The sequence below is a fragment of the Pipistrellus hanaki genome, assembly GCF_964339955.1.
Source record: "Pipistrellus hanaki genome assembly, chromosome: 5".
Lineage (NCBI taxonomy): Eukaryota > Metazoa > Chordata > Mammalia > Chiroptera > Vespertilionidae > Pipistrellus > Pipistrellus hanaki.
In genome coordinates, this window is record NC_140507.1 from 79,241,711 (window position 1) to 79,268,026 (window position 26,316).

General features: G+C 50.0%; 2 protein-coding genes across 2 annotated transcripts; both read left to right on the forward strand.

The window, feature by feature from the left end:
* Positions 1–11,561: 11,561 nt before the first annotated feature.
* Positions 11,562–12,503, forward strand: OR1I1 (olfactory receptor family 1 subfamily I member 1; the record flags this gene model as incomplete). Its single annotated transcript, XM_084886019.1, has 1 exon — positions 11,562–12,503. One exon carries the CDS (start codon positions 11,562–11,564, stop codon positions 12,501–12,503), a length of 942 nt encoding a protein of 313 aa, XP_084742145.1.
* Positions 12,504–19,469: 6,966 nt separating this feature from the next.
* Positions 19,470–26,311, forward strand: SYDE1 (synapse defective Rho GTPase homolog 1). Its single transcript, XM_084885902.1, has 8 exons — positions 19,470–19,635; positions 21,065–21,406; positions 21,527–22,153; positions 22,325–22,539; positions 23,169–23,295; positions 23,505–23,668; positions 24,420–24,645; positions 24,930–26,311. The coding sequence occupies exons 1-8, from the start codon at positions 19,548–19,550 to the stop codon at positions 25,325–25,327; spliced, it is 2,187 nt and encodes a 728-aa protein (XP_084742028.1). The 5' UTR covers positions 19,470–19,547; the 3' UTR covers positions 25,328–26,311.
* Positions 26,312–26,316: the final 5 nt, after the last annotated feature.

Sequence of the window (26,316 nt, forward strand, 5' to 3'; positions counted from 1 at the left end):
AGGGAGGAGGGAGGAGGGGGAAAAAAGAGCACAATCTTAGCTCATCCCACTGTTGAAACAGAGAAACCAACCGTCTCAGGACTTCGTTGCTTCTCTTAAGTTGTAGGAAATCCTTACAGATAAAGGAGGAGCCCTTCGGAGTTTATCGATACCAGAATCTCTAGCAGAGGAATTGGTTTAGACAGAAGGTTTTTAAACGCCTAGCACTTCCACCCAACTCACTCTTCAGGTTAGCGGAGAGCCCACCCTAGCTTTCATAAGCCAGGTGATAGATTTACTTCAATTTTTTAACATGTTCACTTCAACACAGTGCAATGATCTGGAGTCACCTGTTTGTGTTCATTCCTACAAGCATGACTGGAACCGAGGTGGGGACAGCCCTTTCCCTCTGACTCAGGGGGAGGGGGGCGGTCCAACAGCACCGCGGTGGTGTCCGAGAGAGGTGCCTGGGGTCAATGTTCAGCAGCAGTCAATCGTGGAGACATATTAGTGGTTGGAGGGGTGAGAGGGAGGGAGAAGTGGAGAGTGACTCCTCAATGGGCATGCGGCTTCCTTTTGGGGTGATGAAGAAAACTGAGTTGCAGATTCAATCCCCAGCCCTGGTTGGGGAGTGTTCAGGAGGCAATCAATGTGCTTCTCTCACATCAGTGTCTCTAAAATTGAATATTGGTGACAGTTGACAGCTCTTTGTATATTCCAAAGACCATTGAATTGTATACTTTCAGAGGGTGAATTTTAATCAGTAAAATTTTTATTTTAAAAATGAAATGGCTGCCAGGACCGGTTTGGCTCAGTGGATAGAGCGTTGGCCTGCGGACTGAAAGGTCCCGGGTTCGATTCCGGGCAAGGGCATGTACCTTGGTTGCAGGCACATCCCCAGTAGGGGGTGTGCAAGAGGCAGCTGATCGATGATTCTCTCTCATCGATGTTTCTAACTCTCTATCCCTCTCTCTTCCCTGTGAAAAAATCAATAAAAATATATTTTTAAAAAATGAAATGGCTAATGATTATAATAGTATCTGTAAGGTTTGAGGCGCAGGAAGCTGAAGTCAGAGACCACCAAGACATGTTAAAGTAAAGTTTATTCCCCAGGAATGAGCGGGACTCATTACGGAGGTAGAGAAATCAGAATTGAAAGAGTGGGGAAGGGAGAAAGGACCCAGCTGGCTGCCTCCAGATGGACATGGAGGGAAGGCAGCACGTGGCTGGTGTGGGGGTCTTTTTAAGGGGAGGAAGAGGAGAGGGTTGGACCCAGGGCAGAATAAGAAGTGGTGGGTCCCAGGGCACTTTGGCACACGCTGATTGGTGATTCAATGTCTTGGAAATGTCTCTGTGGCAGATGCCAGTAATGTCATAACCCCGCCCACCAGTTGGGGGGAGGGAGAATCTCACAGTATCTCTAGCCATAAATAGGAAATAAGCATATAAATAAAAGTATGCAATAAAAATTTTACATGTTCGCATATGAACCACCAAAGTTATCTCAATGTATCACCAATATGAGCTCCACATTCTGCCTCTCAATACCATGACCAGTATCCTGCTGTATGCCTCTCTGTGCACACACGCAAACATTTCTCTGAGAACATTTGCTAAGTCAAACATTTGCTAAGTCAAAGACACAGGTGTGTTCACTCATTCATTACACTGAAATAATTTATCAAACCTAGCCAAATACCCAATACTGTCCTGGGTATTGGGAATAGTGTAATTGACAAAGCCGTGATCTCATGGAACCTACATTCTGGTGGGAAGGCTGTGGAGAAAAAATTAATGACACCATAAAATGCTTTTTATCATGTAACATTATTTTTAGTAGTGCTAAATATAACTTTAGCCATTTAAAGGGAACAGTTCAGTGGCATTTAGTACATGCAGTGTTGTTCCAGAACATTCTCATTGCCCCAAAAGGAAACCCCATACCCTGGTGGGTGGGCAGGGAGGAGGTATTTGAGCAGAGCTATCTGAAGGAAGAGCAAATGAGAACCATGTGAAGATCTAATGATCTTTGCATGTAACCTTCTGTACTATTCTTATATTCTTATTTTTCTTTAAAGTAATTCCCTTTATTACTTAAAAGTAAGCTATCATCCATACAATGGAATATTACTTGGCAATTAAAAAAAAAAAGTACTGATTCACTCCATAGTATGGATGGGTCTTGAAAACATTATTCTCTTAAAGGGGCGACCACTCTTTATAGCTTTGGGTACAAAACAGGGACCCACCGGCAGAAATGCTAACGAAGCGGGTTTGAACTTAACCTCAGGAAGAACATCTAGCACCATAAACTCTCCTCCGCCATTTGAAACCATCCAGTTCTGAATTTCAGCCTCTCCCACCTCAGGACCTTCCCCTCTGAAGCTATTTAAGCAGACAGAGCTCATTCACAACAATCCCCAAAGGAAAATTGCCCAAAGAGTCTATACAGATCATAGGGAACCATCCGGAGTCAATGAAATGCAAATGTTAAAACCCTCTTGTACAGAGAGGAAGGGAGAGAGATAGAGTTAGAAACATCGATGAGAGAGAGTCATCGATCAGCTGCCTCTTGCACACCCCCTACTGGGGATATGCCCGAAACCAAGGTACATGCCCTTGACCAGAATCAAACCCGGGACCTTTCAGTCCCCAAGCCGACGCTCTATCCATTGAGCCATACCGGTTTCGGCTGTCCTATCTTCTTTTAACCCAGCAATTCCACTTTGGGAAAGTTAGCATAAAGAGATAATTCAACTCTAGGAGGAAAAATGTAAGTGGTTAATTCAGCCTTATCTATAATTTTTAAAAGCAACCAAAAGGTTAGGTAGCCCTGGTTAGTGTTGCTCAGTGGTTAGAATGTTACCAGTTCGATTCCAGGTCAAAGGCATGTACCTGGGTTGCAGGTTCAATCCCCAGCCCTGGTTGGGGAATGTGCAGGAGGCAACCAGTCAACGTGTTTCTCTCACATCTGGCTCTCTCCCTCTCTCTCTTTCTCTCTCTTTCTCCCCCTCCCTCCCTCCCTTCCACTTTCTCTAACATGGAAAAAATATCCTTGGGTGAGGAATAACAAAACAAAAAGGGTTACTAAGTAAATCATGATTTCTGCACTCCATGGAATATTAAGCAGCGCTTGAAGTGGTAATTATGAAGAATGTGTGGCACTAGAGGGGAGAGTGATCATAGACTATTGGGAAGAGGAAAGCTCAGAGGAAAATGATATCTTCCATGCATTTCCCACTGAGCACAAATGTGGGCCAAGAGTAGAAGAAAGCTATACTGTGCAACACTCTTCAAATGCAGCATTATTTTTTACACATTCTGTTTTCTCTGCCTGGTGTGTTCTGACACATAAAGACACACACAGCTGTACACATTCACATACAAGCATATTCACTCATATATATACATTTACACATATGTCCATGCAATACACACACACATAAGTACACACTTGTACGCATTTATATGCATGCATACATATACATACACACATAAGTACACATTCACATTTATATACTCCTGAGCGCACTGCTTTGGACTGCCTTGTGTCCTCCCAAAATTCATATGTTAAAGTCCTAACTAACCCTAAGGGCCTCAGAATGTGACTGTGTTTGGAGAAAAGATATCTAAAGAGGTAATTGCGGTAAAATGAGGCCCTACGGGGAGGCCCTAGTCCAATATAACTGTCAATCTTATAAGAAGAAGATGTTAGAACACACAGAGAGAGACCTTGTGAGGACACAAGAGAAGACAGCCATGTACAAGCCAAGGAGAGACATCTCCAAAGAAACCGAACATGTCAACACCTCCATCTCACACTTTCAGCCTCCAGAAGCTTGAGAAAATAGATTTCTGTTGTTTAAGCCACTCGGTCTGTTGTAACTTGTTTTGGCAGCCCTAGGACAGTAATATACATGTACCTATGCTCACAGAACACACATACACATGTATGTACACCTTCACAAACACATGTACACTTATACCAGTATACACACATGCACATGTGCCCACACAATACACGCACACATACTCTCCCTCCAAAGCTGGCTCTCATCACCACTTCTTTTTTTTCTTTTTTTTAATATATTTTATTGAGTTTTTACAGAGAGGAAGGGAGAGGGATAGAGAGTTAGAAACACCGATGAGCCGGACCAGTTTGGCTCAGTGGATAGAGCGTCGGCTTGCGGACTGAAAGGTCCCGGGTTCGATTCCGGTCAAGGGCATGTACCTTGGTTGCGGGCACATCCCCAGTGGGGGGTGTGCAAGAGGCAGCTGGTCGATGTTTCTCTCTCATCGACGTTTCTAACTCTCTGTCCCTCTCAATTCCTCTCTGTGTAAAATCAATAAAATATATTTAAAAAAAAAAAAAAAAAGAAACACCGATGAGAGAGAAACATCAATCAACCGCCTCCTGCACACCCCCTACTGGGGATGTGCCTGCACACCAAGGTACATGCCCTTGACTGGAATCGAACCTGGGACCCTTCAGTTCGCAAGCTGAAGCTCTATCCACTGAGCCAAACCAGTCAGGGCATTCTCACCACCACTTCTGTGAAGTGTCCCTGGACCTTTCAGGTCGTACAAGTTGCTCCTTCCTCCATTATCGAACTCTGTTTATTAATTTTTTTTTTCATCCCACAAATATCAGTCCTCCAGGAGCTGCGAATACAGCAGTGACCAGACCCAATGTCTTCTCCTTGTCACTCAATCCTAACTCTTGTTTTATTACAATGGAGCTTTTTGGCTTATATGCCTGTCTTCTCCCTTGAGCAGATTCACTACAGGGCTGGGCCTTCGAGGGAGATGAGCTAAGAGAGTACTAGATGCCCAGTCAGGACAAAGGATCAAGACTTGAGAGGTGGAAGGGTGCACAGAAACAATACTGAGAGGAGACAGCGATCATTATCAATCCTTTTCACAGATAAGGAAAGAGACTCAAGAGGTGACATCATGTGCCTACATTCCTGCACCGAGTAGGTCAGTGTTTTTCAACCTTTTTTGGGCAAAGGCACACTTGTTTCATGAAAAAAATCATGAGGCACACCACCATTAGAAAATGTTAAAAAATTTAACTCTGTGCCTATATTGACTATATATAAAGTAATTCTCTTGAATAGGAATCAAATAAACACAAAGAAAGTATTTTATAATTACTTTATTATGAAATATTAAGTAAACAAAATAGTGAAAAATTATAAAATTCTTGTCTTGTCTGCACCTATGGCACACCAGGCAACATCTCTGTGTAAACAGCGGTTGAAAAACGCTGGAGTAGGTAACAAAGATTATCTAATGTGGTCTGTTTGCAAAGCCAGAGCTCCCCCTGTGGGCCCACTGCTGTCGATGAGGAAGCCTAGAGATGCCCAATTGCAGCAACAAATCCTTAACTGTCCGGGTGCTGCAATGGCCTGGCTTCTCCTCTGAGGGAATCATCAGCCTCTAGAAGCCCAGAGTTGGAGGCACAGGCCAGCTCTGCAGAGTGAGGTGCGCCTGGCACCTGCAGGAGAGCCCCAGAACAGTCTTGCTCGGTGCTCCTCAATGTTGGTCAGTAACAACAACCCGCATTAAAGAGGGGCACCATCTGAAACTTTTGGCTTTGCCTCAAGTGAATCAATTCCTTGTTGACTACAAAACTGGCCACAGTTCATCGGACTGGTCAGAATAGCCTTTCTCTTTCCTTTTTCCCCCAGCTAGACGTCAGTACCTCTTGGCTAGAGCTGACTAAGGGCTATGACTTGGAGAATGCAACACTGTCAGCTTCTCTCTGGGGCAGTGGTTGGCAAACTCATTAGTCAACAGAGCCAAATAGCAACAGTCCAACGACTGAAATTTCTTTTGAGAGCCAAATTTTTTAAACTTACACTTCTTCTAACACCACTTCTTCAAAATGGATTTGCCCAGGCCGTGATATTTTTGTGGAAGAGCCACACTCAAGGGGCCAAAGAGCCGCATGTGGCTCGCAAGCCGCAGTTTGCCAACCACGGCTCTGGGGAAACATCTCAGGAGGTGGAAACGCATGCAAGCCCGCAGAGCTCTAGAAGCCAGCATTCAACGGAGCTACCGTGAAGTAACCACAGGCACTGTGATTGCGTGTTTGCTGTGTGCGGTAGCTGCCCTGTGAGCTATACACGCGCTGTGCCACGTGAGCCTCACAACCTGCCTGTGAGGTGAGTAGCAGTGCCATCCCCCTATCCCAGCTGAGGAAGGGAAGGCTCCGTTGTATTTACTCACTTCCAAAGCATGCCACACAGCGGCAAACTGGAAGAGCTAAGGCTTGTCTGAATTCAACCCCTGTACTCTTTTACCCCACAACGTTCCCAGAGATCACAGCCATGTACAGAGGAACATGTGCAGTACCAAAGAAGTCCAAGGAACTGGGCAAAATTCAGACTCTGGCCGAAGCTGGTTTGGCTCAGTGGATAGAGTGTCGGCCTGCGGACTGGAAGGTCCCGGGTTCGATTCCGGTCAAAGGCATGTGCCTTGGTTGCGAGCATGTCCCCGGTAGGAGGTGTGCTGGAGGCAGCTGATCGATGATTCTCTCTCATCGGTGTTTCTAGCTCTCTATCCCTCTCTCTTCCTCTCTGTGAAAAATCAATAAAAATTTTTTTTTTTTTAATTCAGACTCTGTCACCTTTCAGCCAGCTGACTCTGAGCCAACCTCTCTTGGAGAATGTTTATTGAGCACCTGTTATGTTGTTTTTAGGTCTTTAGAGTCGTTTATTTATGATGCTCACCTAAATACTGGATATCAATTTTCATGATTCTTTATTCCAAGAAAAAAAAAACTCAACTCAAAATACCTTAACCAAATTGTACTGTAAACCGGAAAAAAGAGATAAAATACTGCTAAATACAACTGGAATGAATCTCACAAGTATAATTGTAGGTCAAAAGCACCAGGAAAAAAGTACACATACTATATGACTGGGTTTATATATTTTATTGATTTTTTTTACAGAGAGGAAGGGAGAGGGATAGAGAGTTAGAAACATCGATGAGAGAGAAACATTGATCAGCTGCCTCCTGCACGGGATGTGCCCGCAACCAAGGTACATGCCCTTGACCAGAATCGAACCTGGGACTTTTCAGTCCTCAGGCTGATGCTCTATCCACTGAGCCAAACCAGTTTCAGCTATGACTGGGTTTAAATAAAGTCCAGGAAAAGGCATAATTCATATATAGTGTTAGAAACCAGGAAAGTGATTATTGTTGGGGAGAAGAGATAGAGTAAGAATATGGGAGCCATAAATGGGCTTTGGAGTGCTGAAGAGAAAGAGAGAGAGAGAGAGAGAGAGAGAGAGAGAGAGAGAGAGAGAGAGAGAGAGGGAGAGAGAGAGAACGTAGTTTTATATAGTTTCTTATAAACATGTAAGAATTTTTGTATATTCTATTATATAAATAGTTCCTTGTGAAGTTAAACATATCCTTTATATATAACCCAGAATTCATATTCCTAAAGGTAGGGAAATTTAAAAAAAAACAAAAAAAAAAACTACACATGAATGTCCATAGCAGCTTTATTTTCAATTAGAGGTCCAGTGCATGAAATTCATGCAGGAGGTATGGTCCCTAGGCTTGGCCAGTGATCAGAGCCAATCTGGTGGGCAGCCAGCAGGGCAATCGGGGCGGGGTACCCCCACTGGCACCCGCCTTGGCTGGCCTGGGGCCTGCAGGCTAGGGGCAGCTCCTGCATTGAGCGTCTTCTCCCTGATGGTCAGTGCACATCATAACGACTGGTCGTTCAGCCATTTGGCCAATTTGCATATTAGGCTTTTATTATATAGGAGAGCCAAAACTGAAAACAACCTTCAATGAATGGCTGGATAAACACATTATGGTTTATTCATACCATGGATACTACTCAGTCATAAAAAGGAAGGAACTATTGATATACACAACATTACTCAAATGGGTCTCTAGAATATTATGCTGAGTGGAAGAAAAAAGACAAGTATTGTTAAAAACCTACATACTGTATGATTCCATTAATATAACATTTTGAAAGTGGCAAAGCTAAGGTGTGAAATAATATGTGCATAAAGTATTCATTTTAGCATTAGCAAAGACTGGAAACATTCATCAATAGAAAATCAGTTGCACAAATTATGGCACTACCAATAGAAAATTAATTATATGGATTATGGTACAATTTGTTCAATGAAAAATAAGGAGCTTTAAAAATATTAAGGATATTAAAATATCACCAAGCTAAGTTAAGGTGTAAAGGGAGTGGAGAATAAGTGTGTGTGTGTGTGTGTGTGTGTGTGTGTGTGTGTATAGAGAGAGAGAGACTCTGGAAGGTTACATAAGAAACAATTAACCATTGTTTAACAATTAACCAATTGAGGCTAATTAAATATATAAAGAGCTCTTAGAAATTAAAAAGAAAAAGATCAATAAGTAGAAAGGGAAATGGGCAAACTGTTGCTAAGAACTGGAGGGTTAAGGCCACCTAAGTAGGGGGATGACATTTCATTATTTCATTATTTCATTATTTCATGGCATGAATCCTTGCTTAACCAAAGTCAACATTACACATTTTTAAAAGTGAAATTTCTCAGACATCAAAAAGTAAAAAAGAAGAAAATTTTACCTTTTGTGATAGCATGGATGGACCTGGATTTATTAAGTTAAGTGAAATAAGCCAGTCAGAGGAAGACAAATACCATCTGATCTCACTTATATGTGAAATTTAATGAACAAAATGAACAAAATAGAAACAGAGACATGGATACATGGAACAGGCTGACAGCTGTCAGAGGGGTGTAGACTGGATCAAAGAAGGTGAAGGGTTTAAGCAAACGACATATACACAGACACAGGCACAGTGTAGTAATAGCCAGAGGGAAAGGGAATGGGGGTAGGTGGCAGTGGGGGAAGGGGAACAGAAAGAGACTTTGATTGGGGTGATGGCCACATGATGTTTGAGTTGTACACTTGAAACATGTATAGTTTTGCAAACCAATGTCACCCCAATAAATTCAATTTAAAAAAAAAAACAAAAAAAAACAAAGACTTGTGAGGGGAGTGAATGGAGGAAAATGTGGATTCTAGAAAATACAGAGGCTTCCTGGGGAAACAGAAATGAAAGTCATGATGTGGGCACCCTAACAGCAAAGAACAAAGCCCATCAAAACTGGTGGGCCGAAATCGGTTTGGCTCAGTGGATAGAGCATAAGCCTGCGGACTGAAAGGTCCCGGGTTCAATTCCAGTCAAGGGCATGTACCTTGGTTGCGGGCACATCCCCAGTAGGCGTGGTGCAAGAGGCAGCTAATGGATGATTCTCTCTCATTGATGTTTCTAACTCTCTATCCCTCTCTTTTCCTCTCTGTAAAAAATCAATAAAATATATTTAGAAATAAATAATAAAAATAAATTAGGGGCTACATTAGGTTAATAAAGTCTGAGCCCTTTTGTGTCACTGACAGGAAGGCAATTTTAACAAGAACATGGTTCAAAACCTCAGGGCCAAACACAGCACCTGACCTATGGCAGGTGACCACGTAACGCTTGATAAATGCGTTCACTCGGCATAGATGTATTGATTGTTTATCACTTTCCAGACCTCATTGGTGAACCCAACAGTATAAATCCCCTTTCCTCGTGGATTTTCCATTATGATGGAACAGATGAAAGAAATCTGGAAAGCAGACATCTGAATGCACCTGGACCTCCAGACCACCCTGCCTGGGACCTGCCATGGTCTCCGTCTGAGCTAGGAGAAAACACTAGGAGGGTGTCTTCATGAGAGTGAACCCCTTGTGACTTGAGTAGAAACAAAAATAATTAGCATCTTCCTTCTTAACAAGGAGCCATGGGATTGGAGAACCCCAAGAGACCCCAAACAGTAAATATCACGCTGTGTCCCCTGCTCACCGGCCCCAGGCTGGGGAGTGAGACACATGCTTTTCCCTCACAGACATCAGCTTGGCCCCGGCCGTCACAGCGGAGTGGTCGCCCCTGTCCTTTTGGCGGGCTTAGTGCTGACCTCAGGATCCTCTGGTAGCCAGTGCCGAAGGAGGTCTGCGAGACCGTCTCCTTGGTGACACCATCCTAGTAAGTCAGTGAGTGATGGAGAAAGGGAGTGAACAGGATGGGGTTGGGGGAGAGGACTCCTTCTCCTTCCTGGATGGCCAGAGAGGAACAGAGAGATGACTGAGGTCAGTACTATACCTGCTGAGTGGACAAAGACAAGAGGGCAGGCCTCTGTAGAAGGTCCTGGGGGGGAAGGGGAAGGCATTTAGTGCCTGTGGTTGGCGGCCACCTGCACAAACGGGAGAGACACTGCAAACCTGCTTTCCCCAATGCGGGGTTCTCCAAGAGTGGTCCCCATGCCAGCATCAGCCACCCCTGGGAACTTCCTAGAAGTGCTGATTCTCAAGCGCCTCCCCAGGTACTCCGAGGCATCGGTCCAGCCACCTGTCTTCGCCAGCCCTCTAGGTGGCCCTGATGCATGCTCCAGTGTGAGAGCCACTGCCCTAGTGCAACCCAGGACTTCATGGCACCCGCCGAGGACTGCTCATGTGGTATAGGCAGCCCACAGAAACCTTAGCATCACCTGACAAAATCAGAGAATCATCGATCAGCTGCCTCCTGCACGCCCCCTACTGAGGTCCGAGCCCGAAACCCGGGCATGTGGCCCTCACCAGAATTGAACCGGGACCCTTCAGTCCACAGGCCAATGCTCTATCCACTAAGCCAAACCAGCTAGGGCTTGAAAAAACTTTTTTTAACAGCTGTTTTACTGAGAGTGCAAAGCTGTTTCAGTTGATAGTGACAGTCTGTGTAGAACATGAGAAAATATGAAATTTCTTGTCTTGCAAAGCTACCGCTGGAGGCAAATATATTTCCAAAACATATATTTAAAGCCATTAGTCTTAAAACTCATATGTCAATTTTTTCTGTAAAAGTTCTGGTTAGCCCAGCCAGGGTGGCTCAGTGGATAGAGCATCAGCCTGTGGACTGAAGGGTCCCGGGTTCTATTCTGATCAGGGGCACATGCCCAGGTTGTGAGCATCAACCTGCAAAACAGGAGGTCATGGTTCGATTCCTGGTCAGGGCACATGATTGGGTTGCAAGCTCAATCCCCAGTAGGGGGTGTGCAGGAGGCAACTGATGGATAGTTCTCTCTCATCCATGTTTCTATTTCTCTATCCTTCTCCCTTCCTCTCTCTCTCTCTCTCTAAAATCAATAAATGTTTTTTAAAATCTAAAAAAATAAATAAAACTGTGCTCATTTGGGTTTGGTCCCACTTTATTTTTTTTTTTACAAATCTTTGCTCTCCTGAAGAGACACAGAGATGTTTATGAAAACTATGCAAGTTGTCTTTAAACAACTCAGGTCTTTGAGATACAGACTACCTCAGGCATGGATTGCTTTTGGCATTCTCATGGGCATCTGAAGGTAGCAAATCAAAGAGATTTGCTGTAAGGATTCCATCAATTGTCATGGAATCCTATAGATCTCAGTGGAGAACCGGGATGAGGTCTGCATCTCTGACTCCCAGCTTTATGTTCCTTCTCTTTCCCACCCACCCACCACTTTTTTTTTTTTTTTTTCAGTAGACAAAGACTGCTCATGGAATCAGGAAATCAAACACTAGTCTCAGAATTCCTCCTCCTGGGACTCTCAGAAAAGCCAGAGTATCATGCCCTCCTCTTTGGGCTGTTCCTCTCCATCTACCTGATCACCATCTTTGGGAACCTGCTCATCATCCTCGCCATCGTCTCAGACTCCCACCTCCACACGCCCATGTACTTCTTCCTCTCCAACCTGTCCCTTGTCGATGTCTTCTTCTTGTCTACCACTGTCCCCAAGATGCTGGCAAACCTCTGGTCCCAGAGCCAAGCCATCCCTTTTGCCGGCTGCCTGGTCCAGATGTATGCCTTCCACCTGTTCGGGAACATGGACAGCTTCCTCCTGGCCATGATGGCCATTGACCGGTTTGTGGCCATTGTCTACCCTCTGCGCTACTTGGTCATCATGAGCCCCCGTGTCTGCGGGCTGCTGGTCGGTGGGCCGTGGCTGGTCTCCAACCTCCAGTCCCTCGTGCACACCTGCCTCATGGCTCAGCTGACCTTCTGCGCAGGCTCTGAAATCCCCCACTTCTTCTGTGACCTCATGCCCCTGCTGAAACTCTCCTGCTCTGACACCCACACCAATGAGCTGGTGATCTTTGCTTTTGGCATTCTCATGGGCATCAGCCCATTCTCGTGCATTCTCCTCTCTTACGCCTGCATCTTCCAGGCAGTCATCAGGATCCCTTCTGCTCGGGGCAAGTGGAAAGCTTTCTCCACTTGCGGCTCCCACCTCACCGTGGTGTCACTGTTCTATGGCACCATCTTCGCCGTGTACCTGCATCCCGCCTCTCTCACCTCCTCCCAGAAGGACAAGGCAGCTGCCCTGATGTGCGGGGTGGTCATCCCCATGCTGAACCCATTCATCTACAGCCTAAGGAACAAGGACATAAAGGCAGCCCTGCGGAAGCTCCTCAGCAGGACCCCCTCTTCTCAGTCCTAGGGTAGAACAGGTATTGAGCACCTACTGTGTTCCAGGACCACAGCAGGGTCCTGGGGAGCATGAGATGCACGCTATCCCTGATTCAAGGTGTTCAGATCTAGTGGGGGATAGAGACATATAAATAAATCATTACAATATGACAGATGCGTCACAAAGAGATGAGTGAAGAGCCACAGGAACCCAAAGGGAGAGGCAAGCATTTCCCCGGATTTATCTTCCCTGTGAAGGTCACAGTATCAGGGAAGACGTTCAGTTAGCCCTCTCTGGGGCATCAGCCTTATAGGATTGCTATGTGGATAATATCAGCCAAACAAAAGATTGGCCACTCTCATTTTAATATTGATAAAGCCAGCTACTTAGCCTTGCTTCCTTAGTGACTTGGGGAAGGACTTCAATAGTATCTGATTAAGTTATCTCTCTTATAATTGGTTTCAGCAGCCACTTTATGGCCATGACTTTGGGTGGGGATTGTCTTCACCAACAGGCCTTCAATGCATGCCTTCCCAGCCCCACACTGGATCCCAGGAGACCATGACATGGGCTAAGGAGATTGTGGTTCATGGGCTGACACTGGACTTTAGAATTTGCCTTCTTGTCCTAGCTGGCTTTGCTCAGTGGATAGAGCACCAGTCTATGGACTAAAGGTTCAATTCCAATCAAGGGCACATGCTTGGGCTCGGTCCCCAATAGGGAGCACACTGGAGGCAGCCAAACAATGATTCTCTCTCATCATTGATGTTTCTATCTCACTCTCACTCTTCCTTCCTCTCTGAAATCAATAAAAATGTTATTTTTACAAAAGAATCTGCCTTCTCCATAAACTCTCCAGGCTGCTGATGTGAGGAGTCCACAGGCCACAGTTTGAGGACACAGCCCCTGGGTGAGCTCCAGAATCCATGTGTTTCCTACGATGTCCTATAACTGACTCTAAACCCAATATAATTCTACAGGCATGATCAGCAACAAGCAGATGGGTGGCCTGGAATGTCGGAGTGTTAGGGTTATGAGTTGTGTCCTCAAAAAAAAAACTATGTCAAATTCTACGCTCCAGGACCTCAGAATTTTATCATGGGTTCTGATCCAGTATGACCTGGCATCCTTATAAGAAGGGAGAATTTGGCCCGGCAGGCATGGCTCAGTGGTTGAGCGTTGACCTACAAACCAGGAGGTCATGTTTGATTTCCAGTCAGAGTCCATGCCCGGGTGTGGACTCAATCACCAATGCAGGAGGTAGCCATTCAATGATTCTCTCTCATCATTTATGTTTCTATCTCTCTCTCCCTCTCCTTTCCTCTCTGAAATCAGTAAGAATACCTTTTTTTTTTTAAGAATTGCAGCCACAGTTTGAGGCACTGGCCACTAGGTGGCGATAGTATCGTTTTACAAGATGGATCTAAAGCTCTTTTCAGAAACATCCCAGCTGTGAACTGGCCCAGCTCCACCAGTGTAATCCGCCCTTGAGAGGGAACACATGTGCAAAGTTCCCATGGTGGGATGAAGACTCAACTTGTTCAGAGGAAACAACCCACAGTGAGAAGGGACTGAGTGTTCAGGGGGGCTGTGGAGGGTGGCAGGGGTCAGCCCTCACCACCGATTGGTCCACGGGGTAGAGGCGACCGTGATAGAGTTAAGCAGGGCCATGCAGAGGGTCTGTGCTATAGAACCAACCCGCTAGTGAGCCGAAGTCAGAAAATTTTTTCTGTCAAGGGCCAGAGAATAAATATCAGTTTCATGGGTCATACAGTTTCTGTCACAATGACTCAGTTCTGCTGCTTGGAGTGGAAGCCACCATAGAAAATACGTCAAGGAATGGCATGGCTGAGCATCGTGAAACCTTACAGACACTGAATCTTGAATATCATATTATTTTATATGTAATGAAATGTTGTCCTTTTTTTTTTTTTTTTTTTTTTTACTGTTCCATTGGGGGAAAAAAAAAATGTATTGAAGTCATCCAAAGGATTCAGAAAGATTCACAAATAATATCTACCTTCTATGTGCTCTTCTCCCCCAAAACATAGTGATAAAATATGACATGTAAGGTTCTTTTTAATATATTTTATTGATTTTTTTTTTTTTACAGAGAGGAAGGGAGAGGGATAGAAAGCTAGAAACATTGATGACAGAGAAACATTGCCCAGCTGCCTCCTGCACACACCCCACTGGGGGCGTGCCCACAACCAAGGTACATGCCCTTGACAGGAATCGAACCCGGGACCCTTGAGTCCGCAGGCCGACGCTCTATCCACTGAGCCAAGTAAGTTTTTTTAAGAAAGTAAAAAATACTGCAGAAATAGATCTTCTGCAGGTGTTGCCACAGGCCCTTTGCATATACTGCTCCCACTTCCTCACATCCTCCCCGAGTTAACACCATGCAAACCCCACTTCCTCAAGGAAGTCTCTCCTCTCCCTCTCCCTGCCCCAGGTAATCGTGTGCCCTGATATACTCACTATCCTCTCATTCTCCTCACCACATCAGTGATTTTATATTCATTTGTGTGATTATTTTTATTGATTTCACAGAAGAAGAGAAAGAGAGAGAGTGCGCAACATCAGTGATGAGAGAGAATCATTGATCTGCTGCCTCCTGCACACCCCCCAATAGGGATCAAGCCTCAAACCCAGGCATGTGCCCTGACCAGGAATCGAACCATAGCCTCTGGTTCATAGATTGACGCTCAACCACTGAGCTAAGCCAGCCAGGTCATTTGTGTGATTCTTTGATGAATGTCTATTTCCCCCACTTGACTGAGAACTGGGGGGTGAGACCATATTCTGTTTACCTTGCCCAGCTCCATACCCTCACACTTAGTAGAGTGTACACTCAAAATATATTTGCTGAGTGAATGAAAGAATGAATAGGAGGCAGCATGATAAAGACTGTAGGATGCCAGATGAGGTGAATGAGGCAGGCTGGATTGAAACAGAGATGCCATGGTTACGTTGCTGCAGTATGTGATGTAAAGTCTTTCTCCACTCCCCAACTTTCAGCAAAGTTTGTTGCCTTGGTGACATTAAGGAAAGGAGCAGGAACAGCAAACTCACAATAGAACTATTTAACTCAGCAGTAACTGTGAGAAAATAACCATCTAGAGATTCTCCAATATCTCAGTGATGGGTTGAAAGGGGATTGAGTCCATTTTACCTAAATCTGAAGGATCAGAGTGATGCTAGCCATTGTCAGAATACAATAATACTTCTTTCTCTCCATATGGGATTTTGTTGGGTGATTCAAAGCAACTTTGGAGATTCAAACACTACAGCTCAGAGAGGGCAACTGACTATCACAAGGCCACACACTGGATTTGAGCAGGGGGATTCCAGTCCAGCTTAGAGTGACCCACCAGCCACCTGAACTCTCCTCTCTCCATCGTGACACTGATGGCCTCCCAGGTGGGTGACTTGGCTAAAGTCACACTGCAGCTTGGAATGCTCAAATCCTGCCCCCTGTGGGGCTCTGGGGAGCAAAAGGTAGATCAGCTGGTGGAAGTGGCTACAGAGCTGCTGCTGGCAAAGCATGAAGAAGGACTCAGTAAGACTGGCACCCAAGGTCCTGGAGGGGGAGCTCTTACTCCCAAGTGTACACATGGTAGGGATTTAGGAACCACTACCATTTCTATGAACCTGCAGAGTGGGAAATCCCCAAGACCTTCACACTAAAAGGACTCACAGAACTCAGCAAAGTTGTTATAGTCATAGCTTATTACTGGGAAAGAATATGGATTAAAATCAGCCAAGATAAAAGGTATATGGTATGGTATGCAGGAGAGACCAGGTACAAGCTTCCATTGTCCTTCCTGTGAGTTGTGTGGCAGTGCTTAATTTTCCCAGCAACTACGTGTGTGATGCACTGCCAACCAGGGAAGCTTACCTGAGTCTTGGTGTCCAGGGTTCTCATTGAGGGTTGGCCACTGTATCAGGTCCCTAGATTTTGGTAGTTGCTATTTGGATTTTGGAGTGTGTGTGTGTGTGTGTGTGTGTGTGTGTGTGTGTGGTGTTTTCTTAACATAACAAAACACACCAACTGGGTGGCTTAAACAATGGAAGTTTATTTTCTCATTTTTGAAGTCTGAGAGTCTGCAGACATCAAGGCGTCAGTAGGTTGGTTCCTTCTGAGTCTTCTCTCCTTGACCTTATGAGGTAACGGAGACCTAGAGATAAAGATTCAAGTGCAAGTAGTTTACTTGGGAAGTGATCCAGGAAATGGTGGAAAGGAGCTGGAGAAGCGAAACTGGGAAGGGAATGAAGTTGGTAGAGTACATTGATATGTAAGTTTCCACTGTTGGCAGCTGGAGCTCAATCCCATAGGGACTTCTGGGGGTCAGTGTGGACATACACCTCAGTCATCCCACGTGAGGAGTGAGGGAGCTGGCTTACTTATCCACCAAATCCCATTGTCTGCCACAGGGCTGTAGAGCTCTGCTCAAACCTGGCCACCCCTCTACCTGCATTTCTTCTTTCCCAAATTCCGCGTATATATTGGGGGGCTGAATTATCCACCAGTTACCATAAGCACAGCACTCAGGTCTACAGCCAGTGAGAACATTTGGGGAAAAGAAAACACACACACACACGCGGACTCTAAAATCCAAATAGCAACTACCAAAATCCAGATGAATAATAATACAAATATCACAAAGTGTCAAGTTTAGCATTTATAATGATTTCATTATACAGTTTTATAGATCATTTGTTCTCACTTACCAAGAATTCCTTATTGCTGAGAAAAAACCAGAGACAAATGTGAGTAATATGAGCTACATAGCCAAATAAATGCAACAGAAAAAGTACAGAAACCCTCCCAAAAGGTTTACCAAGAAAAATAATAAATATTGATATGGCTGCTTTTTAATTGTTTGATGTGATATGGGTGTGGCCAAGGGCTGCTCTCACCCCCACACTGGCCTCCAGCTCCTCTGAGGTTCTTGGGTACCCCCAAAGAAACCCTAGTCCTACACCACCTGCATTGCACTTGTAAGTAGGTGTTGCTTTACCCCCAACCACTCTCCCCACTATCGGCAACTACCTCAAAGACTTCTGGGCAGGGATCTGATGAGGTGCACCCCATCCCTCTCCAGCCTGACTCCTCCCAAACACACACACATCCAAGAAAAATACACAGAGCTAAGAGACCTGTGAGACACTACCAACATACCAACAGCTACATAATGGATGTCCCAGAAAGAGAGAAGAGAAAGGGGCAGAAAGAATAGTTGAAGAAATAATGGCCAAAAACTTCCCAACGTTGATGAAAGATATGAATCTACACATCCAAGAAGCTCAAAGATCAGTAAGTAGAATAAACGCGTAGATCTACATTGAGACACCATAAGCAAACACACGTTCTCTGTCCAGGCCTTCCAGCCACCCATCTTGTCCAAAACTCCATCACCTGGCACCTGATCTCCTACCTGAAAATTCAGCAGTGAAATAGACAGACAAGCATCTGGTGGACGTAGATAAACTAGAACTACTGGTGCTATTAAGCTTAAGCTGAAGCAAGTATTCAAAGAAATGAAATAGTGATGCAATCGTGACTGGGTGGTGGTAGGTTGTCAGGGAGGGCCTCCCAAGGAAGTACCGTCGAAACTAAAAGATGTGAAAGATACAGCTTCAGAAGAGCGAAGGTCTTGCCCAGCCAGCTTGGCTCCGCAGTTGAGCATCGACCTAGGAACTAGGAGGCCATGGTTCAAGTCCCAGTCATGGCACATGCCCGGGTTGTGGGCTCGATCCCCAGTGGGGTGCGTGTAGGAGGCAGCTGGTCAATTATTCTCTCTCATCATTGATGTTTCTATCTCTCTCTCCCTTCCTCTCTGAAATCAATGAAAATACATTTTTTTAAAAGAACCACCAAGGTTTCTGAGGTAGAGGAAACTACATGTACAAAGGGCCTGGGGCAGGGATAGTTTGGGAAGGAGTCCCAGAGAGGAGGCTGAGGTGAGTGCTGGGGGCAACAAAGGAGATGAAGGCAGAAGTTTTGTCGGAACTGGATTTTATCCAGGGGGATCTGGATTTTATTCTAGGTGGGGTGAGCAATCACAAGAAGACTGTTCCATGATCAGATTTCAGCTTTTTTTAAGTCCACTCTGAGTGCTGTGTGGAGAATGGAATGTAGGGATGAGGGGAGTTTCCAAAACCACCCCATTAATTTCTCTCACCCCACATCCTCTTGCTCAAGGTCACCTTGACACATCACCCATCGAGAGAGGCAGCATCTATGTCCCTTCCCCTTGCATCTGGTGCCAGAGTGGCACAGTGTGATACTGGAGAGTGGGTGGGTCGGGAAAGGTAATACAGCGACGGCCTTGTTCACTTTTGGAGCCCTGGATGGCTGTGTAAGAAGCCTGCATACCTCCCGGAATGAGAGGCCGCGGTAGGTGCCCCAGTCCACAGCTGGTACCAGTTGCAAGACCTGTGAGTGAACATGCCTCCAGATGATTCTCCTCAACGTCTTTCCAACTAAGAGCAGAGGCAATCGGTGTCAGCTCTGCCCTGCCCCAACTCCAGACCCACCAGGTCTGTGAGCATTATATGCCACTGCGTTTGGGGATTGTTTGTTGAACAGCAGTAGGAACTGGAATTGGGGAGGAGATAGAATTAGGTGGAGGAGGAGGAGGAGGGAGGCACTGTGGCATCCAGGAGACTAAGGAAGAGTTTGCAACAGGTTAGAGCAGTATATGAGGGAGTAGCAAGGTCACGTGCAGGATGCGTTTTGGAGATAAAACCAAGAGAATTAGCGATCACCAAGGGAGAGGGGGAAAGAGGGAGGACTGGGGCCGGGATAGATATCGGAGTTGGAGCCCAGGGAGGTAGCCTAGAGCCCTCCTTCTCGCCCCTCCCGGCCGGGGCGACTACAACTCCCAGCATCGCTCGCTCGGGCGGCGGGAAGGGGAAAAAAAAGTTTGGGCCAAGCATTCCCGGAATGCGCTTCCTGCTGGCGCTGGGCGGGAGGCGGGCGGGGCGCGACTGCCCGGGTGGGGCGGGCGGGCGGGGGGCGGCGCGGCCGGACCCAGGGCTCACACTCGGCCCGGCCGGGGCCCCAGCATGGCTGAGCCGCTGCTCAGGAAAACCTTCTCCCGCCTGCGGGGCCGGGAGAAACTTCCCCGGAAAAAGTCGGATGCCAAGGAGCGCGGTGAGCGGGACAGGGGACGAAGGAGGGGCGCCGAGCACCGCCCGGCCTGGAGAGGGTCCCGGGCCCAAGGAGAGGCTGCTGAGGGGACAGGGGAGCCCGGCGGAGCGCGCTGCGGGCTGGGTAGAGAGATCGGGGTGGGCAGGGGTCCTGGGAGGAGCGGGCTGGGGGGAAAGGGGCGCGGACCGTTATGTGCGCCCGGCCCAGGATGCCAGCGCCCCGGGCTCCTTGGGAGGCCCGGGAGGGGGCCTCGCCCCTGACAGGAAATGGGCCGACGCGGTGCGCCCGGAGAGTGGAGGCGCTGAGGAGCTGGGAGCTGGGACACTGAGCCCAGTCAGGACTAGGGGCACTCTGAGCCCTGGAGACCCGACGTAGGAGATGGGGAGCGCACTTCTGCAGGAGGGGACCTGGCACCTCGATCCTAGTAGGCGCCCCTCACCCCTCCCACCTATTATTGAGCAGCGACTGCAGCTGCATCCACCTTCAGCAGCCCCAGGCAGCTGACCCCTTGATACTGCTGGGGAAACTGAGGCACGCGGCATTGGGTCATTTGCCCAGGGTCAGTGAAGTGACTTAAACGGCTCTTTGGACTGCGCTCCTAATAGAGTGCTGGGAGAGAGCCCTGTGGGTAGAAGTCGGAGGTGCGGGGAGGAGGGAGTCTGCAGGCAGCAAGACGAGACCTAAAAGAAATGGGAGCTGCCTGGGACAGGAAGTCCGAGGAAGGAAGGAGTTAAGGAGGGAGACCAGATGACTCCGGGATCGGACCTCCCTGCCAGCCCTTCCCAAAGATTCCCAGAGCAGAGAGATGGGACTGGTGCCCACGCACAAACACACACAGGAAACAGCCCGGGACGCCGGAGGGGAGAGGGGAGCTAAGGGAGGCGCCGAGGCACTGACCGGGGTTCTGTCTGGGCTGAGAGAGGGCGCCCTCCCGGGAGGGGCAGCTTTTGGGAGACAGACTTGGGGGTGAGGAGGGAAAGGAGAACCCTGTGCTGCGGTCATGCTCCTGTCCTGGGGCGAGCAGGCCGTTTGCCCGACCACGACGGGGGGGCCTCGGAAGTGCTGCCCAGCCCAGCTCCCTGAAGCCCCTGGAAAGAGCGTCAGACCCCGTGTCACCGCACACACTGGGCTCCCAGATGGGAAGGGACTTCCCTAAGCCTCCCAGTGAAAAAGGAGCGACAGGGGAAGGCTCCCTGCCAGGGATCACGAGCGGGTGGAGAGTCAGCCAGGAACACAGAGCCCCACCATGGGACCCTGAGGCCAGAGGCGGAGGCACGTTAGGGACCTCGGGGACTTAGACGGGGTGGACTCTAAACTGGCAGCCAATCCCATCCCAAACAAACATCCCAGCCCCTGCTGGGGGAAGAGTCTGGGCCGGGGCTGTTCTTGGAGGGGGAGGGGGGCCTGGGCCTGACCCCTTTCTCTCCAACAGGCCGCCCAGCCCAGCGCCTGGAGCCCAGCCCTCCGGAGCCAGAGCCCCAGGCCCTCGAGGGGTCTCAGGCTGGAGCGGAGGGGCCCCCCAGCCCTGAGGCATCTCGAAGTCCCTCCCGGGGGGCCTACCTGCAGAGCCTGGAGCCCAGCAGCCGAAGATGGGTCCTGGGCGGGGCCAAGCCCCCAGAGGAGGCCAGTCTGGGGCCTGGAGCACCTGGCAGTGGGGAGCCTGCAGGCGAGATCTGGTACAACCCCATCCCCGAGGAGGACCCCAGGACCCCGGCACCTGAGACCCCAGGGCCACAGCCGGGCTTAGCTGAGCCAGAGGGTGTGGCCCCACAAGGTGAGCACAGCGGTACCCACCCCCACCCCCACCCCCACTCTAGCTCCCCAAGATGACCACAGGCGAGTCCCATGCCAAGCCCAGGTTGCTGAACTCTGTTGTTCCCTTCCAACTCCATAGCCAAAGCCTCTCGCACCAAGTCCCCAGGCCCCGCCAGACGTCTCTCCATGAAGATGAAGAAGCTGCCGGAGCTGCGGCGCCGCCTGAGCCTGCGGAGCACCCGGGCCGGCCGGGAGCGCGAGCGGGAGCGGGCCGCCCCCGCCGGCTCCGTCATCAGCCGCTACCACCTGGACAGCAGCGTGGGGGCCCCCGGGCGGGCAGCAGTGGCCGGGGGCTCCCGGGGCCTGCGGGCCGGGTACCTCAGTGACGGCGACTCCCCGGAGCGCCCAGCAGGGCCCCCGTCGCCCACCGCCTTCCAGCCCTATGAGGCGGGCCCGTCGGCCCGGGCGCCCCCGGCCGCGCTCTGGGGCCGCCTCAGCCTGCACCTGCACGGGCTGGGGGGGCTGCGGCCCGCGCCCGGGGCCACCCCGCGAGACCTCTGCTGCCTGCTCCAGGTGGACGGGGTGGCCAGGGCCCGGACCGGGCCGCTGCGCGGAGGGCCGGACTTCCTGCGGCTGGACCACACCTTCCACCTGGAGCTCGAGGCCGCCCGGCTGCTGCGGGCCCTGGTGCTGGTGTGGGACCCGTGTGTGCGGAGGCACCGGCCCTGTGCCCAGGGCACCGTGCTGCTGCCCACGGTTTTCCGAGGTAGGATGCCTGGCTGCGGGGGGGGGGGGGGGGGGGGGGGGAGGATCGGCAAGGTACAGGATTCAGCACTTCTCCCAGGGCGCCCAGGACACTAAGCCCAGGGTGGGGGTGCGGCTTGGAGGAGGAGGAGGCCGGGGCGCAGACCCCACCCACGTCCCTTTGTGTCTTCAGGGTGCCAGGCCCAGCAGCTGGCCGTGCGCCTGGAGCCGCAGGGGCTGCTGTACGCCAAGCTGACCCTGTCGGAGCAGCGGGAAGCACCCAGCGCAGCTGAGCCCCGTGTCTTTGGGCTGCCCCTGCGGCTGCTGGTGGAGCGGGAGCAGCCCCCGGGCCAGGTGCCCCTCATCATTCAGAAGTGTGTTGGGCAGATCGAGCGCCGAGGGCTGCGGGTGAGCCCCCAGACCCCAGATCCATTCCCCAGGACGCCCTATATCCTGAGGCAAGGACTTCCCGACCCTGCCTGGGTTACTCCTAGCTCCAACCCCAGCCTAGACAAGGGCAGAAGGTCCCCCTAGACCATGGCACTCAGCCCTAAACCTGTGGGTCATCCACCCAATTAGTGACACTGGATCCCAGCCCTTCTGGAGCTCAGAGTCTCCTGACCGAAAGGCATGACTCCAATAATAACGTACAAATATCTCAACTCTGTGGCTGCAATAAGACTGAAGAAGCTGGGAAAGCTTAGAGCAGGACCTCACCTGCTGGGTAGTCAGGGAAGACATCCTAGAGGAGGTGACAAGTGAACTGCAAAGCAGTCAGAGGTTCCTGAGTCAAAGGATGTGGGTACCAGGACAAGTGATAGAAGCAGAGGGTTAACAGATCCAGATTGGCCAGGCAGCCAGGTAGGGACCCCAGGACAGGTGTCAGAGGAGCAGGAAGGCAGCCAATGAGGCTACAGCTAGCCCCCAACTTCTCAGCCTACTGCTACCCTGGCCCAGAACTCAGACCCCACCCCACCGAGCCCTGATCCATCTGTACCCCCAGCAAACAGGCCTTCCCTCTCTGCTCCCACCCCTAGGTGGTGGGGCTCTACCGTCTGTGCGGCTCAGCCGCTGTGAAGAAAGAGCTTCGGGATGCCTTTGAGCGGGACAGTGCAGCAGTCTGCCTCTCTGAAGACCTGTACCCCGACATCAATGTCATCACTGGTCAGCATGCCCCTTCCCCTCCCCTGCCTGCTCCTCATTCAACCCTCACCTCACGGCAGTCCCTGTGGCCCTTCTGGGGCCTCACCTCTTCTGTATGACCTTGTTTTCACCTTCCTGCACCTGTCCCCCTCCTCTTCCCTCCTCTCAGCCCCAGCTGACCCCTCCAGAAGCCAGGGTTTCCCTGACCAGAGTGGGCCCTGTGTCCACAGGCATCCTCAAGGACTATCTTCGGGAGTTGCCCACACCACTCATCACCCAGCCCCTCTATCAAGTGGTGCTGGAAGCCATGGCCCGAGGGCCCCCCAGCAGGGCTCCTCCCCCCAGCGCTGAGGGTACCCGTGGGCTCCTCAGCTGCCTGCCAGATGTCGAGAGGGTGAGTTGGGCATGGGTGGGAGGTAGGTAGGACAAGGAGTGGGCTGACATTAGTAGAACATTTCACCCGTGCCCGGGCCAGTAATGGCCAGGAGCTTGTGGCATCATTAAGTAGGTGCTTTTGGTATCCCCATTTCATAAAAGTGGAAAGATCCAAAACAATTGAGTGAGTTACCCACGGTTGTACCACCAGGATATATCAAAAATGCACAAGGGAGCCAAAACCGGTTTAGCTCAATGGATAGAGCGTCGGCTTGGGGACTGAAGGCACCCGGGTTCGATTCCGGTCAAGGGCATGTATCTTGGTTGCGGGCATATCCCCAGTAGTGGGTGTGCAAGAGGCAACTGATTGATGACTCTCTCTCATCGATATTTCTAACTCTCTATCTCTCTCCCTTCCTCTCTGTACAAAATCAATAAAATATATATATTTTTTTAAATGCACAAGGGAGTTCCTGGCTACAGGATCCTGGACAAGTTCAGACCCTCTCTGTGCCTCAATACAATAATCCCTATAAAATGGGATTAATATCAACCCAGCCTAACACAGAGAGAAATGGGTTCAAGTCCAAGCTTTGGCATTCCAAAGCTGTGACCTTTGGTCTCCCCCTCCAGCAAAATGAGATCATAATACTAATACCTGATGGTTAAGTCTTAGCTCTGTCATCTCCCAGCTGTGAGACCTTGAACCTCAGTTTTCCCATTCCGAGCCGCTTTAGGCCCCTCATTCCCTCCCAACCCTCTTTCCTCAGGCCACGCTGACGCTCCTCCTGGACCACCTGCGCCTGGTCTCTTCCTTCCACACCCACAACCGCATGACCGCGCAGAACCTGGCTGTGTGCTTCGGCCCCGTGCTGCTGCCAGCGCGCCAGGACCCCGGCAGGGCCCGCAGCCGCAGCTCTGGCCCGGGCCTCGCCAACACAGTGGACTTCAAGCGACACATCGAAGTTCTGCACTACCTGCTGCAGGCCTGGCCAGGTGAGTCCGCCCCCAGCCCACGCCGCCAATCCTAGCCATGCTGCTGCCGTAATGCTTTCTCTAGCAGCCAATCAGATTCTCGTGCTTCAAGTAAGCCACGCCTCCTCATCAGAGTAAACCCGTGCCTGGTTGCCTCAGCAACCAGCTCAGATCCAGCCAATCCAGGCTTGGCGCTGCTTTTTTAACATGCCAATCAAGAGAGATCGCGATCCTAAACAGCCAATAGGAGACCTGGCTGCTGCTGCTACGTAACGTTATCCCAAGCCCTCCCTCTCCCTCCGCAGATCCCCGCAGATCCCCAGAGGCCACGGACCTCGCGCCGGACTTGCGGCCCAAACAGCAGCCGCCGCTGCACTTGCCACTGGCGGCCCCGGAAGTAGTGACTCGGCCCCGCGGTCGGGGCGGCCCCGAGAGCCCCCCGAGTAACCGCTACGCCGGCGACTGGAGCGTTTGCGGGAGGGACTTTCTGCCCTGCGGGCGGGACTTCCTCTCCGGGCCCGACTACGACCACGTGACGGGCAGCGACAGCGAAGACGAGGAGGCAGGGGAGCCGACGGGCGCCGCAGACTTCGAGGATGACTTCGAAGCGCCCTTCAACCCGCACCTGAACCTCAAAGACTTTGATGCCCTCATCCTGGACCTAGAGAGAGAACTTTCCAAGCAGATCAATGTATGCCTCTGAGCCGGGTGGGGCGGGGCCCCGGTTACTAAGGGACGGGCCAGGCTCCTGGTTGCTAAGCCAGTGCCCTAAAGATAGAAAGGGACCAGACCTGTCTTTCAGGCCTAGCTCCTGATTGCTGGGGAGTTGCCTAGCGACCAGCCAGCAGATGCTGCGATTTCATGTCTCTCTTCCAGTGCTAAATTATTTGGGTACTGGTTGCAAAAGCCAGGGACTGAAGATTTGGGGACCAGCTGTGGTGGCCATCTTTTCTGAGTACCGAGAGCATCTCCCCCTTGCTGGGCTGGCCTCTCTTGCCTCCCCTTGGCCGGGACAACACCAGTTAATGTGAGCATCACCCTGGGATGGTGAGACACCCCCCAGTCAATCCTCTTGCTGCTGCCAACCAAATCAGTATTAGCTTTGAGCATTGCACTCTGCTTCTCCCTCCCTCTGGGAGGGCCCAAGGACTATGAGGAGGCGTTTGGGGTGGGGTCAAGAGCAGCCCTTACCTGGGCTCCAGCTGGATAGGGGCAGCCTGGGCTTATAGAAAAACAGGTTTCCCCACTCTCTCCCAGGGAAAACCCCACAAGTGCCTCAAACCAGCATATTGAGATCGTAGAGTTTGGCCCTTCCCCTCCCCAACTCTTCCTCAGCGTCCTTGAAATTGAGCACTTAGAAGACCTCCCTTTTGGAGGGGCCCCGCCTGGAGTGTCAGGCTGGGGCACTTTGGTACGGAACATATTTATTGCCTCCGTGTGTGTGTCGGTGTGTGTGTGTCGGTGTGTGTGTGAGGATGAGTGTGCATGGACACGTCTGGAGCAGACGTGTGGGGCTCTTTCAGGGACCACAGAGTGGGGAAAGGGTTCACAACGCTGAGTACCCTGAACTCCCCAGTACTGGTGCCCAGTGGGTCCCAGAGTTCCAGTGGGAGAGTAGGGTCCCCTTCTGCCTGCCCCTCTTCCCCTCACTTCCAACTTTGTGAACAATAAATCCATATGCACAGGTTCTGG